Source organism: Chlamydotis macqueenii, chromosome 2 (genome assembly GCF_036417535.1).
Source record: "Chlamydotis macqueenii isolate bChlMac1 chromosome 2, bChlMac1.mat, whole genome shotgun sequence".
Lineage (NCBI taxonomy): Eukaryota > Metazoa > Chordata > Aves > Otidiformes > Otididae > Chlamydotis > Chlamydotis macqueenii.
Genome location: NC_141557.1, coordinates 151,700,476 through 151,719,997, shown reverse-complemented (window position 1 = coordinate 151,719,997; position 19,522 = coordinate 151,700,476). Strand labels below are relative to the sequence as shown.

Here is a 19,522-nt window from a genome sequence, read left to right as displayed (position 1 = left end):
CACAAGGCGTTACAGACTGTTTACAGGCTTCTAGAGTTCCCAGGCACTTTAGGACAGGGTCCTGCCACTGTTTCCAAATGGACGGCCAGGACTTTTATAAGTGAACTTTCCTCTCCGTGTCTATTTATTATATGTAAACATTTGCCAGAAAAACACCCCTTGGGCATGCTCAGTACCGGCCAGGTCATTGCAGAAGGCAACGGCGGCGTCACATGTGATAACAGCGAGCAGCCCGCGTGCGCCTATTCTTAGCGCTGGAATGTATACAATGCCCCACCGCCTCGCCGCTCCTGCGCACAGCTCCCGAAAGCGGCAAAAGTGACTTCAGAATAAACACGGCCAGAAATCACCCTCTATGAATCACTTACCTACTGAAAGAAACCTCCCGTGCGTTTATAGGTTTTTATCCAGGCTCTAGCTGTGGAAAATCTCAGCAGAGAATAAACGGCAGAGTAAGTGCATGCAGGGAAGGACAACAGAAGGTAAATGTTTCTACCCTACGGTTTCACTGCAGGTTGAGCAGTTAGCCATGACAATAGATACTCATCCTATTGTTCTGCCTGGCACTTAATTTAGTCATTGTGTGTCTGATTAACATAAAAAATACCACAGCTAAGCAGAGTTAATAAATAACCGTTTTAATGCAGATTCCCAGTCTCTAGGGTTTCGTTTGCCCTGCTGCAGAGTTCAGCTCTGCCAGATTTACATTCTTTGGGAGTGACTAACTCTAGGGGAAAGAGGCGCAAGCTACTAAACTGCTAATACTTTAAAACAGTGAATAAATGTCTAAGCACATTTATTCAGCATGATTAAAATGAACAAACCAATTGCTTTAGCCGTCCAGCTTTCATCTCAAATCAGTGAGATAACTTCAGTGCTTTTGCTTCTTGCCAGGGACACAGGCAGTGCTGACCTCAGAGCTGCAACCTATCTGATAACTTTATGAAAATTTTAAAGGGTCTTAGCGACCTTTTAGCTTCTTTATTATTTTCCCACTGTGCTTAACCCATGTTCCATTTTTATTCGTAACAGCAAACGGATATTTAGAGCAACATCAAAGTCCCGATTTGTTCCCTTGGAGCTGGATATTTCAATAAAAGCTGCTAAGAATTTGGGTTTTTTACTGCCAAGTCCAGAATTCATCTCTCTCCCATTTTGCTATGGAAAAGGGATCCACTGAGGAGTTTCTCTTCAAAGACCAGGACTTCTCCTCCGAACTGCTGAGGCAGCTGAATGCTCTGCGGCAAAGCGGGATGCTGACTGATGTTACTCTCTGCTCTGGGGGCTTTGAGATCCCCTGCCACCGAAACGTGCTGGCTTCCAGCAGTCCATACTTCAAGGCGATGTTCTGTAATGACTTCAGAGAGAGTCGCCAGCCTAAAGTCGTACTGGAGGGGATCGATGCTGAGATTTTGGATCAGATTATCCTTTATGTTTACACAGGGGAGATTCTTATATCCGCTGAGAATGTCCTATGCCTGTTGGAGACGGCCTCCATGCTGCAGTACGCTAAGCTGTTTGAGGCCTGCTCTGCCTACCTCCAAGACAAGCTGACTCCTGACAACTGTCTGAGCATGATCAGATTGGCAAAAGTCTTGAACTGCCAAAGCCTGAATAAGAAAGCCAAGGCTATGGCTTTGAAATGCTTTCCTGAGGTGGCCTCTTCTGAGGACCTGAAGGACCTTTGTCCCTTGGAGCTCATTGATTACCTTGGGGACGATGAGCTCTGTGGGGAGGAGGAGCAGGTCTTTGAGACACTGATGGTCTGGATCCGGCATGACCTCCAGGCAAGACAAGGCTACATCCAAGAGTTGTTCAAGAAGGTCAGGCTTCAGTATGTGCATCCAACTTTCCTCTTCCACTTCATTGCCAATGACTCCCTTGTTCAGTCCTCACCCACTTGCAGGAGCATCCTTGAGTCAACCCGGAGACATATGTTTTCCTTGTATAGCACCAACACGCCTGACATCAAGCCCATGCTGCATGTTCCTCGCAGGTACTCCAACCAAGAGTTCCTCATCATCATTGGTGGCAGAAAGGACAACCAGCAGACGACGAGGGATGTCCTGCTCTATGATGACAAGACGAACCAATGGCTAAGCCTGGCCAAACTTCCCTTGCGCCTGTATAAAGCCTCTGCAGTGAGCTCACACAGCAATATTTATGTGCTCGGAGGGATGCCTGTTAGCAATAAGAAAAGCCCGGTCAGTGATAATATTTACATTTACTCCCTCAAGCTCAATCAGTGGAGGTTGGTTGAGCACATGGTAGTTCCACGTTACTCTCACAGAAGCTTGGCATATAAAAACTATATTTTATCATTCGGTGGAATTGGTGAAAACCAGGAAATTCTGAATTCTGTGGAAAGATACGACAGCATCTACAACATCTGTGAGAGCATGGCAAACATGCCTGTTGCCGTCCTTCACCCTGCTGTTGCTGCCAAAGATCAGAGGGTCTACCTCTTTGGGGGAGAAGACATTATGCAAAACCCTGTCCGGCTGATCCAGGTAATGGTCAGTCCTGCTTGTCTTAGCCAGTTTCGTCGAAGTTATTCAGCAGTTCATTATCTTCCTGAGGAAAGCAAATCCCCAAAAACACTTTATTTTGAGTTGCAGCAAGAGGCAGGATGAGTTAACACATGGCTTTAAGAAATTCTTGTCTGCAAGGATCATTGCAGCTCTTGAGTGTTTTTCAGGCACAATCCCTGAGGTACTTCTTTGAGTGTTGGTCAGCCCTGCTGCTGGTGGGCACTGGGGCCAGGGCTGCTGCAGGTGATGCTATGGCAGGCAGCGGCCGACCCCCCCTGCCTGGCTTCATGCCTGTCAGCCATCTCATTGAAATCACTGCTTTCCACTTGGCAGCCGAGCTGGGGTCTCAGCCACGCACCTGCTCACCCCAGCAAAAGCAAAGATTCGCAGTCATTAGAGCGATTAGATTCTTACTCATCAAAGGGCCAGGACTAAAACTGACAGTTATTTTGTATAAACAGTTGTGTTAAAAATGTGGCTTCTGCCACATGTTGCTGGCTCTCTGCCTCCTTTCAGCAGTTAAACTCTATTAGGAGAAAAAAATACATGAAATCCTTTCTTATCTGATTTGATGCTTCAGCGGTGTTGTAGTGTTACTTTCCCCAGGAGTGTTTTTCACTGGTTTGGATGTTTTAACTAAGAAAGATCATTAAAGGCCAAGATGGCAGCCAGGACATGAGCAATGCTTCTTTATGGTGATAACGTTCTCGATTATCAGGGGAAGGAAATGCATTTATCAGTTAGTGGGGAGATGTTCTGGAGATATCTGATATATTAAGAAGTGGATGATGTGACATAAAAGTTTGCATCGCTCAGATATAGACGACTGAATGATCATCATCTGGCACAGCTCTTTTTCTCACATAAATTGATGACTTAAATAACACTCTAAGTCCCATCAGAAAAATCTCCTTGCCAATCTGAGTGCATACCAGCCACCAGCACATATATAGCAGCTGGGCAAATGCAGTGGCTGCCAGCAGAGCTGGGTGAAGTTGAGGTTTGTTTGCCCAGGAAATTGCTAAGACTGAGGCAGGAAAACACAGAATAACTGGAAAATGAAATGAAATGGCTTGCACTTTGGGAGAGCATTATCCAGCAGTTGCAGTGATTTAATGGCCATACAAAGATTTACAGCCAAGCAGCTCGCATATGGCAGATACACTCTGCCTTAGTGCGTGTGCTAGCATCTCCTGAGCAGGCAAGCCTGGAGAACTAGAACACTTTCCAAACGGACATATTAGGGAAAAAAGTGGGTAAATTGTCGGGTTTCCAGCAGTTCAAGCCAGTGGATTGTGTTCATTTGGAGAAAATAAGAACCATAAGTTCCTCTGTAATCACAATTGCCAGATAAAATGAAACATAAACAGCTGTGTGTATATCTTTATTTATTTGTCAGGTTTACCATGTCTCCAGGAATACATGGTTTCGGATGGAGACCAGAGTGGTGAAGAATGTCTGTGCACCAGCTGTTGTGGTTGGAGACCAGATTATCATCGTAGGAGGTAAGGGCTCTCTTTTGCCCTCCCTCCCACATGCCCCTGCCCACCTCCTGTGGGATTCTGCACTCTTCCTTCAAGGTGCTCCCCTGCCAGCCAGGGATGGTCAGAGCCACAGCCAGCACGCCCAGCAGTGAGAAGCACCAATGCCCAGCATGGCTATCACACTGCAGGGGCAAATGGCACATGCAGGATATGTTCATCCAAAATCATGTGGAGCTTGAGAAGGACAGGAGAAGTGTGTCTACCCTCTATATACATCTCCCATGAGGTCTCATGGCCGTGGAAGTAGGGACAAGTTCTCCACAGGGCACCATCTTACCCTGGGTAGCAGGACATGGAGGGGGAAGACTGGGGAAAAGCCAATGCAAGTTACTTCTCTGCAAAAGAGAGGAGAAAGACAAGGGCATGGGAGTCCTGCTCCTCCCCTGCTGACTCACAGCCTGGCCCTTCCTGACTGCTCTTCTTGGAAGGGTGGAGAACCACAAGGCCATGGATGGCTTGTAGGGATGGGTGGGCTACAGAGCTATGTTGATTCTGTAGCTACCGCCTGGGGGTAATTGTGAAATGTCTTGAGAGCGATGTGAAACACTCAGAGAGGGGAAACTTCTCAGTGTCTTTTCCAACCCGAGGATTAGCCTCTGCCCATGGCACGATGGATGACATCTTGTTGGTAACTTGGCACTCTACAGTCTTTAATGCAGCCCCCCTGACCACAAGCCGGCAGGAGGAAGCATGTGCTAGATTATTTAAGGGAAAATGAGACATAGGGAAGCTTTAGCAGAGCAGAGGACTGAATCCAAATTATGCAAGGCTCAAATGTGGTGTCATCTCTCAGCAAGAGGGCACTCTTTGCAGTGAGAGGAGAGGAGAGCTGAATCAAAAGGTCCAACTCTATCAGGCTTCTGTGTGGCAGATTACTTTGACCTCAGACCACAGTGTCCAAAATACAGTATTTTCAACTCTGTTATCTTCAAATTCATTAATCTGAAGGGCCTGTATTGACCCAAGTTTTCTGCTGATGCGCTTAAGTTCTTGCTTTATTTTTTATCTAACAAGAGTCACAGAAATCCATGTTATCTTTAAACATCTTTCATTTTGCTTGAAAGTAGAGAGATTCACCATAGTCAGGTGAATCTCTTTACTAGCTTCCATGCCAAAACATTGGCCAGACACTCTTGGTTTATCAACAACAGTAAAACCCAGAAAAAAAAATATCTTAAAATAAGATAAAATTTATCTTAAAAATAGTTTTCATCACATTTCAGATCCTCTTTCCATGACTGGTCACATCATAACAAAGGGGAGTGTGTTGGCCTAAACAAGATAGGCCTTGATTTTTGCTAAGAAAAGTGGCTTCAAGGCATGTAAAATATGACCCAAAGCAGTTTGCTTGCCATGGGTGCTCTTGATTATCTACAGGGATCCAAGTGCCATTGGTTTCTGTGCTTCTGAGTGAAGCTCTAGGAGTCTGTCAGGTGAAAATAAATACTTAAGAGCTTTTGAAGGCGCAGATGGAAAACTGCAAGCTCAAACTGTATCTGACAGGTTGTTTGCCTGATATGATGGGGTTTATGGTGCTTGTCAAGCCTTGGCTGCCAAGGTGCTATGAGACAGAGTGAAGACAAATAGGAACGGAAGATAGACAGATAGGCATTCTTGTGACACCTCATCACTTCCCAGCTTAGATATCCTAATTCTGCCAAATTATGTACTTTATAACAGGTTTTATTGAAGACTAGCAGGAAATACATTATTCCTTCTGCTGGCCATAAACTCTAATTCTCATCTGTCTCTTCCATCTCTGGCTTTACGTTTAGGGTACACTCGGAGAATAATCGCTTATGATACAAAAGGCAACAAGTTTGTTAAATGTGCAGACATGAAAGACAGACGAATGCATCATGGGGCCACTGTCATCAAGAACAAGCTGTATGTCACAGGGGGACGATGTCTCACCGTGGACAACGTCATTGAGGACTTGGATTCCTTGGACTGCTATGACCCAGAGACTGACACATGGACACCAAAGGGAAAACTGCCACACAAACTCTTTGACCATGGGTGCCTTACACTCCAGTGTGTCCCCTGTTCTAATCTTCTCTAAATGAAATTTTGTGCTTTCCTTCCCAGAAAGGACCCACTTTTCTCTGCAAAGAGCAGACAAGTGTTCCTCATGGGGTCTCACATACCCCTGACCTTGAAGGCACCAGCAGCATTAGTTGTTCCCCAAGTGCTGTGCCAGAGAGGTCATGAGCTTTGTGCTGACGCCGTTTTCATCTGACCAATATCGCACGTGGTGCTGAAGGCCCAGAGGTCTTACCCAGAGTCTCTGGAGAAACCAGGAAAAAAATACTGGGTAAGAACTCAGTGCAGGATTTGGCCTTGTACAAACTTTAAAGTGAAAGGTGAATAGGAATGCTGGCGTCTCCAGGGAAAGTAAGATCTGGGTAAATTGCATTTGTGTTAGCATGAGTGCCATGGCCCTTTGCTGCTCAGTGCTGAACAAAGACCATTTCCATTTCGAGTGGTGGGAGCATTTGGAAGAGGAAGGCCCAAGCTCTAGCCTTGTAACCAGCCCAGCAGCGACTGCCTGCATTAGCTATGGTAGTCATCTCATATTTATATATGAAATATTTATATATGAAATATTAATGTTCCTAAAATCAAATTGGAAACTAGCAAAAGGCTGATGCGTCGACCTGAACTCTCACATTGCAACGAGGTGCAGATTTGACTTTTCTGAGCTACACCGCTTTCGTGGTGCAGGGAAGATTTTTGTTCCATCTGTCTGCTCTCCAAAGGAGCAGGAGAAGGAGGAATGGAAATGAAGACTGTTTGTGTCTTCTTTTTCAAAAGACCTTGTTTTGTGAGGAGTTTGCTTCTCCTTTTGCATTGGGGATAGCAGTGGGGTTGGTTAGGAAGCCCTTTGGCTGATGGAATTCCTGAAATCTAGAATAGGAGAGAGGACACATGGAGGAAAGAGGATGTAAAAGAGAAGAGGTATTCGGGAGGAACGCTTTCTTTTTTTTCCCTTTCTCCTTTCTCCAAGCCACTGGAAAACAGCGATGAGAGAAAGCCAGTGACAGGAAACCAGCTTTCCAGGAAGAGCAAGTCTAAGTCTGCCACTTGGCAAAGCAGCTCTGGCTCCACCAGTATTTTTGTGGGGTTCTGCCACTAAGTGCATATTTTTAAAGGGAGGAGATTAAACATTAGATACTGAACAGGCTGTGAACTGCTGTCAGGTCACCAGGCTTGGTAAGATTGCTGAGGTTGCAAGAAGCTTTTAAGATAGCACTGGTGGCCACCATTCAGAGAAAGGATGTCAGAAACAACACTCTCTTTTCCTCATACCTGAAAGAAAATGGGACTTCTCCAAAGGTACAGGGTGGCATGAGGAAACCATCCTCAACCCTCCTCTTCATAGAAGGATGCATGGCCATGTGGTCACCACCATGTTGCAGGAGACCAACTCTAACCGCTAAGATCCCCTCCCATAAATATGTATCTGGGAGCAGAAGGGCGACAGAAATACTTAACGAAGTGGGGGGCTGGAAGGACGAATTGCATATCAACTGCTGTTTTAACAATGTGAAATAAAATTGTTATTATTGTTTGTATGAGCTTTGTGTTCGGGAGTCCCCATTGTTCCCTCTGCATTGTTGATAAAGGGAATTGTTTTTGTACGAGCATTTTTTGCCAGGGTTTCCTTCTAAGGATCTGAGTAAACCTGCAAAAAATGAGTGGGAACCCAAACTCATCTCCCAGCTTGGAAGCCTTTGGCTACATTTCTCTTCTGTCTTTCAGTCTATATCATCATCTCCTCCCTATGCAAAGCGGGGCTAAATCACGGCACTTGCCAAATTGGACTGGAGCAGTGATTCATTCTGCTTCCACACAGGCCAGCTCCAGCTCTCTGGAGAAAGAAGCCTTGTCATGGCCAATTATGGAAAGATTGCCCCAGGGAGATGTTTATTCCTAACCCTGCAGTGCCGCCTTCCCAAACTCCTTCCTGTTGTGACCCCACTCAGCTCCAAAACTCCAGGAGACACCAGTTGCTGCCATGGATTCTTGCCAGGCTTGTGACTGTACCCAGAACCGAGGAAAAAAGCTGACTTGGGGCCATAACCCTATGTTTGCAAACCATTGCCATAGTCATTGGTTTACACTTGGAAGCAAACAGATTTTTTTTAATTCCCGTATCATATAACTAGCGATTTTCTCAGCATTCATAAGGGGACCAAATAGTACCTTGCACGGCTGTAGCTGAGTGCAAAGAAGAGGCATGGTCGCAGCAGCGTTGAGCACAGCATCCTTATCGCGGCCCTCGGGGAGTCCTCACGTCACCTCCAAGTCCACTGTAATAAATAATTCAAGAAATTTGGTTTTACTGGGCAGTAAACACAAAGCCTGGTGTCTGGTAGAATTCTGTCTTGTCAATTGGCTTTGATGCAAGCTCTGACCACAGCTTTTGCAGCCCTTCGTAAAAAGGGCTGAAAGCAGAGAACAGTGTTGCGCATCACTGAGGCAGACGAAGGCTGGGAATGTTGCTCGGTCACAGAGAGGCTGCACAGGCAGCTTCAGGGGAGAAGCTACATGGAGAAGGGATGCTGCCTTTCTAATCAGGTGCTGGCCACCACCTGTCCTACCTAGAGCAACACCTGGAACCTTCCTAAGTGCTTTGCAGTTGTCATACCCAGTAGTGCTCTGGGTGAAAGCACTTTTAGCAAGGGTCTACCAAGGCACTCCTTTCTCCAGTGTCAGGAGGGGACTTTTCCATGTAGGATCTGCAAGGCCACCACTACCCAGAGCACTTTCTGAGTCACCACATGCCTTTCCAGAGGTCTCATCGTCCTAGTATTCGAGCATTTGAGTGCTCACTTAGATGCAATACCCCATTGGACAGCAGCAATGTACTTCACAAATACAATCATGGCTCCATGCAGACGTGGGAATTCGTTGCTCTTTATTTAATAAGCATGGAAGCCAAGGAAAAGAGGGGGTTTAGAAATGGTTGTTGGTTTGGGGGTCAACTTTTGGGAGAGCTGAGCACCTACTGCTTTTTTTTCAAATCAGAGAGAGCTGTGAAGACTCGTCACCTCCAACGTCTCATTTCTGGGTGTTCCGAGACAGCCATGGATCATGGAAACCATAGGACCACATGGCTGAAAGCAGCCTGCTCTGTGGGACAGTGAGATACCCACTCCCTCAGGGCAGATCCTTGTCCAATGCATTGAAAATCTCCCATGAGCGACACTTTGCTTCCTCCCTAAGTAACATACTTGAGTGCGTTATTAACCTCACAGCTTTTAATACTATCTATCCTAAATCTTCTTTGCTGTATCTTCTGCTGTCCCCACAGAGATAAAGGACAATTGATTACCTTTTTTGATATCATTTTGTTTTTTACATCTTTAAACTTTATTAGGATCCTTCAAATTCTGTAGACTAAACAAACCCAGCCCTTTCAATCTGTCCTCATAAGTCATGTTTTCTAGACCTCTGATCATTTTTGTTGCTCTCCTCTGGACAATTTCCAGTTTGTCTGTATATTTTTTTTTATTTAAGTGCAGGGCCGTGGCTCAGCCTCGCAGTGCCGAAAAGGGCAATAAACCCCTTCTGTGTCTTACCTACAGCACTCCTGGTCTTGCAGCCAAGGAGGACATTTGCTTTTCCCAGCAGCAGCAGGTTACTGACTCAGGTTCAGCTGTGCTCAGGATTAAGGAATGCTTGCAAGTTTGGGCAAGGTCACATAGAAAGACTGTGGGAGATCCAGGGTCTCCCAGGGTTATGCCATAACTCCATCTTTGCTTTGGCTCCAGGGTCCTGAGCCAGATCCTGTTGAGAACAATAAGTCTCTCCATGGGCTTCAGCAAGGGGCTTTGGACTGGGCCCTAGTTATTGTGTTCTCAGCTGGGTTCATCGTTAATTCTATTAATTTTAACAGCAAATATTTAATGTTTGAATCATTTTTAAAAATGACTAGGGGCAAAGTTTCAGGCAAAAAAAAAAAAAAAAAAGGAAAGAAAGAGATTGCATTTTCTTTTTAATTTTCTTCCACTTCCCTGGATGCACACTCAGCGCTGAATCCTGCCACACAGGCAGCCTGTGGTGGCAGGCAGCTTTGCTTTGATCTTAGCAGAGCTTCACAGGTTAAGCCTGTGTTTTTCCTCTGTAACCGTTTATCAAACAATGCAATCCTTTCCAGGGGTAGCCTTTTTCTTGCACAGTAATATGTTTATAATTATAATGCATTTCCTGCTTCTTTTGGATTAAACACACCTGACAAAGTAGGAAAGATGTCAATGCATAAATAAACGGGCACTCTGAGTTCATTGCTCTTTTTCCAAACGCCAAGGAGTTCACTGTGAGGTGAATCCTCTAGTTGAGAAGGAAACAATTGGGGAGGGCATATATGAATAGCCTTCAGGGTAATTTATCCCTGGCATTGTTCCTTAGCCTGACCTGAGAGCCATTAATAATTGACAGCGGCAAAAACAATCCCTTCTTAAAAATATAAACATCCATACTTTTTTTCCAGCTGCTTGAAAGCTCCTACACAGAAGTTAAACAGTCCTGTTCTCCATGGCAGAAATGAGCACGAATTCCTAGGTGCAAGCTTGCACCAGATAAGAAGCTGAGACCTGCTAATTAGTGGGCTGCTAATAATGTTTTCAGTGGCTATTTCTGATTAGTTTACTCAGGGTACAAACAAAGCACAGTGCATATGGAGAAACTGGTGTCTCAGGCTGCCGTTACCACCAGAGTCAAGGGGGCTCCTCAGGGTTTGGGCTGGAGCTCTGAGAGATTGATCTGGCCTCTTCTGTTTATTGAAGTTTCCAAAATAGCAGCAGAGTCGCGAGGAGCCCAACTGCTCTGTCACTCGGCGAGTCACCCACTGGCTCCAGCTGCCACTTGTCACTTCTCTCGCTGGGGCTCTTTGTTTTCCTGCTTTTCTTTCATGTTGCAAGAACCCTTTCTGAGAAGAGCAAGGCGCAGCACGTCTCAAGCAGCCGCAGGTTGTTAGGTGGATACCTCGTGGTTGTTTTAAACGCAAGGCATCCTCACAGCTGTTGGAGACATTTGGCTTTAGGCTGGGGTAAAATACTGCAGGAGATGGGAAAAGGTGGCAAATTCTGGTCCACTTCTTCATCTTGTTGGGAAGATATCTCTAAACCATTCTCCTATATCTCATGGTCCCATGCCTAGTGCTCCTAAGTTTGTTTCTCAGTCAGGCAGTGGCTTTTGACGAATAAGCCATGTCCCACCACCCCTCCCTGAGGCATGCATGGTGAGGGCAGAAGCACGTCCCCTTCCTCAGGTTCACCAGTGCCACAGCTGTAGCAACAACCCCTGAGTTTTGCCCTGGTCTTGGTACATAGCTGAGATTTCCCCCTGCTCTTAGACACCTTATTGGGCCAAACAACTGGGCAGATGAGCTCTGCAGGTGCCCTGCACCCACGTTTGGAGGTGGCAGTGACTGCCCAGAGCACCGGGAAGTGACACCAAGGACTCTCAAGTCCAAATTTTCAAGCTGATCAGATACTCCTGATCTGGTAAATCATCCATAATCAATCTAAGAGCCCTGACACCTCTTGGTGGGAGCTGGGGCACTGCACAGGAACGTGTCCAGCCCCAAGGAGCCAAGAGTAAACTGCATGGAGGCTGCTGCAATGTGAAACTTGGCTACAAAGCTTCAATGCTGGGAAAGTGCAGTGTTTTATCCAGATCAGCAGCAAGCCCTGGAATTAATAGGGCTGATTAAACTATTTTGATGTGCATGGTATGTGGAGATAAGGGCCCAATTCCCCAGGGCTTCCAGTGAAAATTAGATGTTAACCATAACAGTACGTGACATCCCCTGACAGGGGTGAGGAAGGCTGCTGGAAGACAAGAGGCAAGTACAAACCAAAGGGACAAAGGAGGGCTCTTGGGAGAGCAAAGTTACCACGAACTTGCTGGATCTGTTTTGATGCTGAAATGATGTGGACCCTGGCACGAGGCAGATCGAAAGCAAAGGAATTATGCCTGCTTTATGTTGTTATGACACATATATTTCCCTGAAAATGACATTAAAGAGTACCAGAGGCTCAAACATTGTTCTGTTTATCTGTTCCCTGGGTAGGGCTCTTACTCTTAGAGACAGCCTGAGCACTGCAGAACATGGCCCCTGTCAAGAAAACTTTTGCTCTGGCATGAGGACTGTTAGCAAGCGTGACATGGGAAGCCAGCCCAGGGGGTCAGAGTGTGTACCGCTGTTGCCCGCTGCCACCTGGCAGGACGGCGTCCCTTTGAGACACGCAAAGGGATGAGCTGCCAGAGAAGATTCCCCTGCCATGCACTGAGGGTCACAGATAGGAAGCCGATGGCAGAGGACGATTCCTCCCCCACGGTGTTGACCCAGGGTTCATCCTGTGCAAAAGCATGGAAAGGCTCCTTGTCACCCAGGCTGTGTTGATGGTGCCTTCGTATGCTTCAGGCCATGCTCCAGCCCCAGGTCTCCCTTGCAGTGGAGGTTACACCTTAATTAGCCATTAATGGGATCCCAAATTCCCCCTACCCACAGCATGAACTAACCTATGCTTGTGCAAGCAATGCACACATAGCTGTGGCAGCCTAAGGAGCAGACTCCCAGCAGCCTAATTTGGCATCAGCTCAAGCCTTGAACAGAGAGGAAAACAGAGAGGTCCTATGGACGTTCTTCAAGATGCTGTGATATTTAATAACTCAGTCCTTTTTAAAATAAGGCAGTCTTTGGGCTTAGGAGGTGCTGGCTGAAGCCCTGAAGGCTTCTAGCTGAGAGATCCTATGAGAGTTGTCTTTCTGCTCATTGTAACTTGGAACAAATGTCAGTAAATAGAGTCTGTTTCTTCTCCAGGCATAGGGGCCTCTGGACATTTTCTCAAGAGAAAAACAGCAACACCCAGAGAAAGAAGTGGTGCCTGCAGGCTGAAATACAAATGGCAGAGAAGCCAAAAGCATGTTTGCCCTTCCAAGCTGGAGCTTATGTTTTTAATGGCATGTAATATGACATGCACAGTCAATCACGGATTTCAAGCCAAGAGTCTGTTACTTGTGATGGCAGTGTAAAATACATGGGTCCTTACTTGAAAGACCTTACATGAGATTCAGAGCAGAGGACACAGATGACTCTCAGCGCATCATCACCTGGAGTTTCAAAGCATGAAGCTCATTCATTAGGCAAGAGTAATACCTTATGACACAACCTGATAACTGAAGTACACCTTAAAAAAAAAGGAAAATCACCTCTTCCCTGTGGCTCCCTTGTCCACCACCAGTCCCACAGATCAGCACACAAAGGCGATCAAACAAGTGCCAAGGCCAGGGCTGCCTGGAAACTCAGGCAACATGTGGTGGATGGGCATTAGCTGTCCAACACCAACCTCTTCTGTCCCCAGGTGTCCCATAGCTAGAAGAGCATCATTACCCTAAAACATAACCTCAGAAAAGAGTTTTTTACCTGGTTTTCAACATCTAGATTTTCCGCTTCCCCAGGAAAGGTAGCAGAAGGCCTGGGACATCTCTAGGAATGAGCACACAACTGGGAAAGTGAATCCCTTCTGCTTTTAAAAACAAACACTTTATAGAGTGAGGAGAGAACATTCAGACAGCTCAAGGCTCTCTGATTTCCAGGAACAAACTATAAAAGCCATTTAGATTGACTGAAAATACGTTGGCATTTCCCTTTCATATTTCCAAAACAATTTCAAAGATAAAGTGATAGGTAGTGCAGACCGACCTTCCTCAGACTGTCACCAGGGAAGAGAAACACAGCTGGGGAAATGATTACATGGATCATTTGGGTTTTTTTTGCCTTTATCATATTTCTTTGATTCTAGAACACATTTATGCTCTGCTGATCTGTGGCTGGACTAACGCAAATACATAGATTTTCCTGTAAATACAACATACCACTTTGTGGCTGCAGGATGTTGGTGAGCTCAGCTCAATCAGGAGAAAATACCTCACCCAAGTTTTAGAAGAAATCTGCAGACACACTGCTAGCAGAATGGAGGTACTGCTAGGCTCAGTGGGATATGGCACTCGCTAACAGTGTGAGTCATTTGCCCTGGAGCTGTAGGAGCAGAGAACATCTGAAGACCTAGATCAGATTGGTGAATCAGCATCATCTGACATGGTTTAAGAGGTTAAGCCTATTTATAGACAAATGAGGGTAATTTTCATAGCTGAAGGGATTGGATTTTTTTTTAATAAATTCATAATAAACTCTAGGGAGGAGAATACTGAGATTTGTACTTAGCTAAATCCTCGGAGATGAGAGGAAGTTTGTCCAAGACAGGGATGGAGTCAAAGCAGCCAGAAACTGTGCATTATCCTCACTGCTTTGCTTTTTATCCACTCGCATGATATACTTTCAGGACAGTAAAAAGCATCCCTGCGGAGCCAGACCTTAATCTCCCTGTCCGGCTCGCGAGTGGGACTCCCCTGGGAGCCGCGCGAGTGCATTTGATGGGGAGAGCTGGGAGGGACAAATCTGATGCACACCTGTGGGGAAACAAGTCCCTTCACTCCAGGGGACTTTCTGTCCATCCGTTTGGATAGCTGGCAGTGAGAATATTTTTCCACAGAATCATAGAATATCTCAACCATATATATATGACCCATAAGGTCATGAGTCCATTTCTTGCCTTACTTCATACTTTACTTTTAGTTATCAGTAGTGGTGGGCATGAGGGATAGTTTGCCAGTGTATATCAGCAGAGGATTTAGGTCACATCATCGGTCATGTGAGAAAGGATGCGACTTGCTGAGTGATTGTGGACAAAATACGTTATTTCTTTTGTGTATCCATTGCCACATCATTAAAATAAGGATGATACCAACCCCACAAGGGCATTGCAAACAAATCCACTAAAGCCTGAAAAATACTGGTTTTTCATGAATTGCCAAAGGCTGCTGCTGTACAATCCCACCGTTGCTATTTGCTACTTAGGAAGTAACCACACCTACAGAAAGAGTGTTGCATTCTTAAATTAATATAACAGTGATCTTAAATCAACTGATAATCAGTGGATAAGTGCTCAGAAAATGAATATAGGTCTGATTTTGACTAAGGCTACCCTTCAAAGAAAAAGAAAAACAACTAAATGCTCCTTAAAAGACTACAAGTGTTAAGAAAAGCCTTTTATAAATAAAAGGGCTGAAGTTAGCCCCCACCTCCTTTTCCGACAACATGTTTTTGTACACTGTTTTCCATAGAAATCAAGGATGGATTGAATATGGAGCTATAGACTCTCTGGGAGAAGAACGGGCCTAATGAAGAGGACACAAACACATGCGTGGTTTGCAGGTGGATCGTGCCCATGGAGTAGTAATGCTTTTACTTAAACAAGGGCTCTTCTGCTTGGAGGCAATCCCTCATGTAAACTTGAAGTCTCCTACTGGGTACCTGGATATGAAAATCATCCCTTCGAGGTCATTCGATTTTTTTTTTTTTTTTTAATTCAGAGTAATGGTGTATGGAGCACTCCATGCACTCATTTCATTCCCAAGGCTGCAATTTCAGGTCATACTGAAACATGACATTTCCATAACATGCGTTTCTACATCCAAGGCCTGTAGGATCAGGTCCTTGCTTGTTCTCTTGGAAAAAGCAAGTTTTTCAGTTCTTTTAATGTTTCACATCAGCCTTTCTGAGAAGCCTTCTTATAACCTCCCCTCAGCATCTGTTTTATTTTAAAAGGATAAGAATGCATCAAAGTCTCACACATTCCTGCTACTTTAAAGGTTCTCCAATTACATTATTTATATTAATCCATTCCCTTTTTTTCTTAGGTGGTTTTTTTTGGTAGTTTAAACTTCATATAGCCAGTGGCAAGGACAGAGACCTGCAGGACACGTTTTTTTAAAAAAAAAAAAAAAAATTATTTTGTCTATTCTGTGATGAAAACTGCTTGCAAATGTAAGATTGCAAGGGTATTTGGGCACCTGCCATCTTTCTGTTAACTTTAAGCTGATGCTAGGAACTGGCAGTACTTGACTATCCAGTTCCCAAGTAGCATTTGTGAACTGCAGGAGTCCTTCAACCTTGTTTGCCAAGCATAGTTCCTTAGGTCCCTGCACTCACCATCTGCTTTGATAAACTCAAGTCCTCCTGAAATCTTAAAGCCAACATAAGGCATCTCAATTTTTTGGCCTCTGCATGTCTGTCTCAGCACTAAAGGGGACACAGTGTGGAGATGCCCAAGCTGGCAATCCAGGTGACTCAACAACGTACCCTTCATCTGTGCTTGTCCAAGTCAAAAGTCCCTAATTTATCCCCTGGAATTTTGTCTGACAGTAGATGGGACAAATGTTTCCAAGCAGCCTCGGGGCATTGGTTAAGTCTCCCAGGAGTAGCATGGGGCTCCTTGGTGCTCCACCATTTCTCACACCTTGCCAAAAGCAGCTCCACTCAGCCTGCTTCAAGCAAGGCAAGCAAACCCATTAACTGCTTTTGAAAATCCTGGCCTCGATCTGTTATGACGAGATCCTCTTGATAACATCACTGCCTGGAGTGAGCAAAAAGCTTCCCTTGTTTTCCTCAATCCAAATTCAAGCAAACTTCTGCTGACCTCTTCATTTTGGCCATTTGATTTCAATGGGAAATGGACTGTACAGGGACCTTCCACCTCAAGCCTTGTATATTTTCTCTAATATTCTTTCATCCTCACTAAAAAACATTTACTAATATTTTAAGCTAATGTTTCTCTTCATAGGGTCACATAGAGTTCAGCGTGCATCTTGCATTTAAAGACTTCTCCAGGTCTCCAGTGTTACAGTTTTCTAAACTGGTCGGGTATTTACTTGCTGTTGCTGAAGGGAGCAAGCAGAGCTCTTCTAGCTGACATCTAAAATAACGAAAGGAAAACCATATGTAAACCATACTTTCTGGAAATAAACTGACCCTTCTACATTTACAGGGTCAGAGGAGTACAAGTGACCCCGCATGCCCCCATGTGACTGCCCAAGTTTCTACATAGCAAGGGAGAACAGGTCACACGGACGTAGTTACAGAAGTTGAAATGGGGATGCAGGGGAGACGAGGAAACGCCGCCAGATTTAGAGCAACAGGTGGCTCCTCCGCAGCACCCGTGAGGGACGCGTGAAGCTGGGTGCTGAGAGCAACCTCTGCCGAGGTGCCTGCACAGCATGGGGTGGAAAAGTGTCTGCAGGGACGGGGCACGGTGGAAATAAACAGAAGAACTGGCACCCGCAGCATCAGCCCTTTCCTAAGATTGGTCCTGTAAGGAGCTTTGGAGAAACCTAACCTTGCGATAAGGGCTGTACATTAGGATTTTGGGAACACGGGGTTTAGTCACCTGCTGTCCCAGACTGCATGTGACTATCAACAAGCCTCTTGGCCACGATGTGCAGATCCTAGCAAGTGCCTAAATACCTTCATAAATGTGGGTGTCGGTGTCTCAGTTCTCCTGTTTCCCTTCCATGCCGAGGAGAAAATAGCTCTTCCCTACCTCACACATTGGAGAAGATAAATGTGTTCTGCTGTGCCAAATGCAGTTTGAAATGAGGTCCTTATTTTAGGGGCCCACTCAACTCAGAAGAAATAACCCATTCCCATGTTTCCAGCTCCACATGGACACCTCCTGTGACCCTTGCAGGTTTCTGCCTGGCAGAGGACAGGTCACACAGAGGCCATGACAGAAATCCAAGCAGAGTGCTGCGATCTGGAGAAGATTATCAAGCCCTGGGCATCCATGCGAGAAAACTCATAGCGGGTCAAGAAGAAAACAAATAGCACAAGGTTGGAAGTGCAGTCTCCGGGAGCACTCAGAAAGGCTTCCCATAGACATTTCAGTGTCTCACGCAGACACTGCACTTGGTTCTCCACCATCCTACCCCTCATGTGGGCACTGGCACATAAAGCACACGTGAAATACCATCCAGCTTTAAGTCATAGTTTACCTCCAATTCATGCCCTTGAGCTTGTCCAAGAGAAGGAAGAGCTGGATTTTTACATACCAAGCTTACAAGATTACACTGCTGCTACATGGCTTTCAGAAGTTAAAGCCAGATGCAGCCAGACCCTTCCTAGTCCCACTGACCTTTTCCCATCGATGGCTAACATCAGGCCTGCCCGTACGAGCAGACAGCAAACAAGTCCAGAGTGGCAGTTCCTTGGCAGGGATTTAGTTTACCTTTCAGTGCCACATTTAATAACACCGGATGGCACTTAATGAAATACATTTTCCAGCAAGTGGCATGCCGAAGCCTTGATGAAATCAGGCCTTCTGTCTGATGTCAATCACCCACCTTTGCCAGTTTAAAAGTGCTATCCATGTTGGAAAAGCAAGACCCAAGGAGCACTTCAGCCCAGAAGCGCACAGCTAAACCTGGCCTAGTAATATGCTGTAGTAAAAAGAGGTCACCAGTGCATAGCCTTCAACCTGATCTTCTACACTTTCTGTTAAACAACAGACTCACCAAACTACTGGATGTGCTTCCATGTGTCTTCCTATTTGTTTTATCGGGAATCTTTAATGGGTTCTGAAGCTGGAATATGTGCATAGGCATGGGTATGTGCTGAGGTGCAATAAAGTGGAAGTGCATCCGCCACCTTGTTTTGCAGACATTCCACAGTCTTTACAATAGATTGACCCAAACAGCTGATTACAAACTTTTGAAGATTTTAGGGTGTGGGCAAAGCTAATTCTCAGCTCACGGCCCAAACCTGTCCTTTCTAAATACATAAAAATGGACATTGTTCTCACCCTAGATTAGGTTATCGTTTCAGTTCTTCTTCCCTGGTGTCAATAGGAAGTATGTTCTCTGGCATCTGCATTAGGCCCATTTGCACCAGTCCCCGACGGCTGCGGAGCTACAAGTTCTGCTTGTGGGTGGTGACTTTGCCTCCTGGTCTTTTGTTTTCAAAATGCAGCTGCAGAGGAGAGGAACATGGCATCATTACTGCTATGAAAGGTCTTTTCATCCTCTGTGGTTTCCGGGTTAGAGTTGTGTTGGCTGAGGATTCCTCCCCCAGGGTGGAGGAGTAAATGGAAATGCAGCCTAAAACAGGATCAGGAGGAAGATGTGAAAATGAGTGCAGACATACAGTGTATGAGTCAGTGCCACAAGGAATCTCTATCCCATATAGTCAAGATCACACCTTCTCTTGGTACAGAGCAGAGCTTTTCCCACACAAGGAGAAGGAATCATGTCATGTTCAGCATCTTAAAAAGGAATTATGTCCTGACTGAAAGTTTAATAGTGGGAAAATGTTTTCAGGTCAGTAACAATACAGCTTCAGAGAAGGGTAGAAAAAGCAAGCATGACATGCTGCATTCATTATCTGCTGTAAAATAATATGGACCGGGTACTGAAGCCAAATCCTCTGCGTGTGCAAATCAACAAAGCCTCACTGATGCTAAACTGATGCTGAACTGATTAACTCCGACCGATGAGCTGGCCTTTATCAACAAAACCAGTTCTTGTACTGTGAGGGGTCTCTCA

General features: G+C 45.4%; 1 protein-coding gene and 1 long non-coding RNA gene across 3 annotated transcripts; one reads left to right on the top strand and one right to left on the bottom strand.

Annotated features, from left to right (window-relative positions):
* Positions 1-628: 628 nt before the first annotated feature.
* KLHL38 (kelch like family member 38) lies at positions 629-7,653 on the top strand. The gene is made up of 3 exons (XM_010124710.2): positions 629-2,510; positions 3,931-4,036; positions 5,851-7,653. The coding sequence occupies exons 1-3, from the start codon at positions 1,161-1,163 to the stop codon at positions 6,135-6,137; spliced, it is 1,743 nt and encodes a 580-aa protein (XP_010123012.2). The 5' UTR covers positions 629-1,160; the 3' UTR covers positions 6,138-7,653.
* LOC147601857 (uncharacterized) lies at positions 2,113-14,088 on the bottom strand. Of its 2 annotated transcripts, none has more exons than XR_015257743.1 (3): positions 13,964-14,088; positions 8,282-8,388; positions 2,113-2,181 (listed from the first exon to the last, which is right to left on the bottom strand). It is a non-coding gene; the product is annotated as an uncharacterized LOC147601857 (long non-coding RNA). The 2 variants fall into 2 exon arrangements; XR_015257742.1 differs by lacking the exon at positions 2,113-2,181 and adding an exon at positions 4,080-4,410.
* Between the last annotated feature and the right edge of the window lie 5,434 nt (positions 14,089-19,522).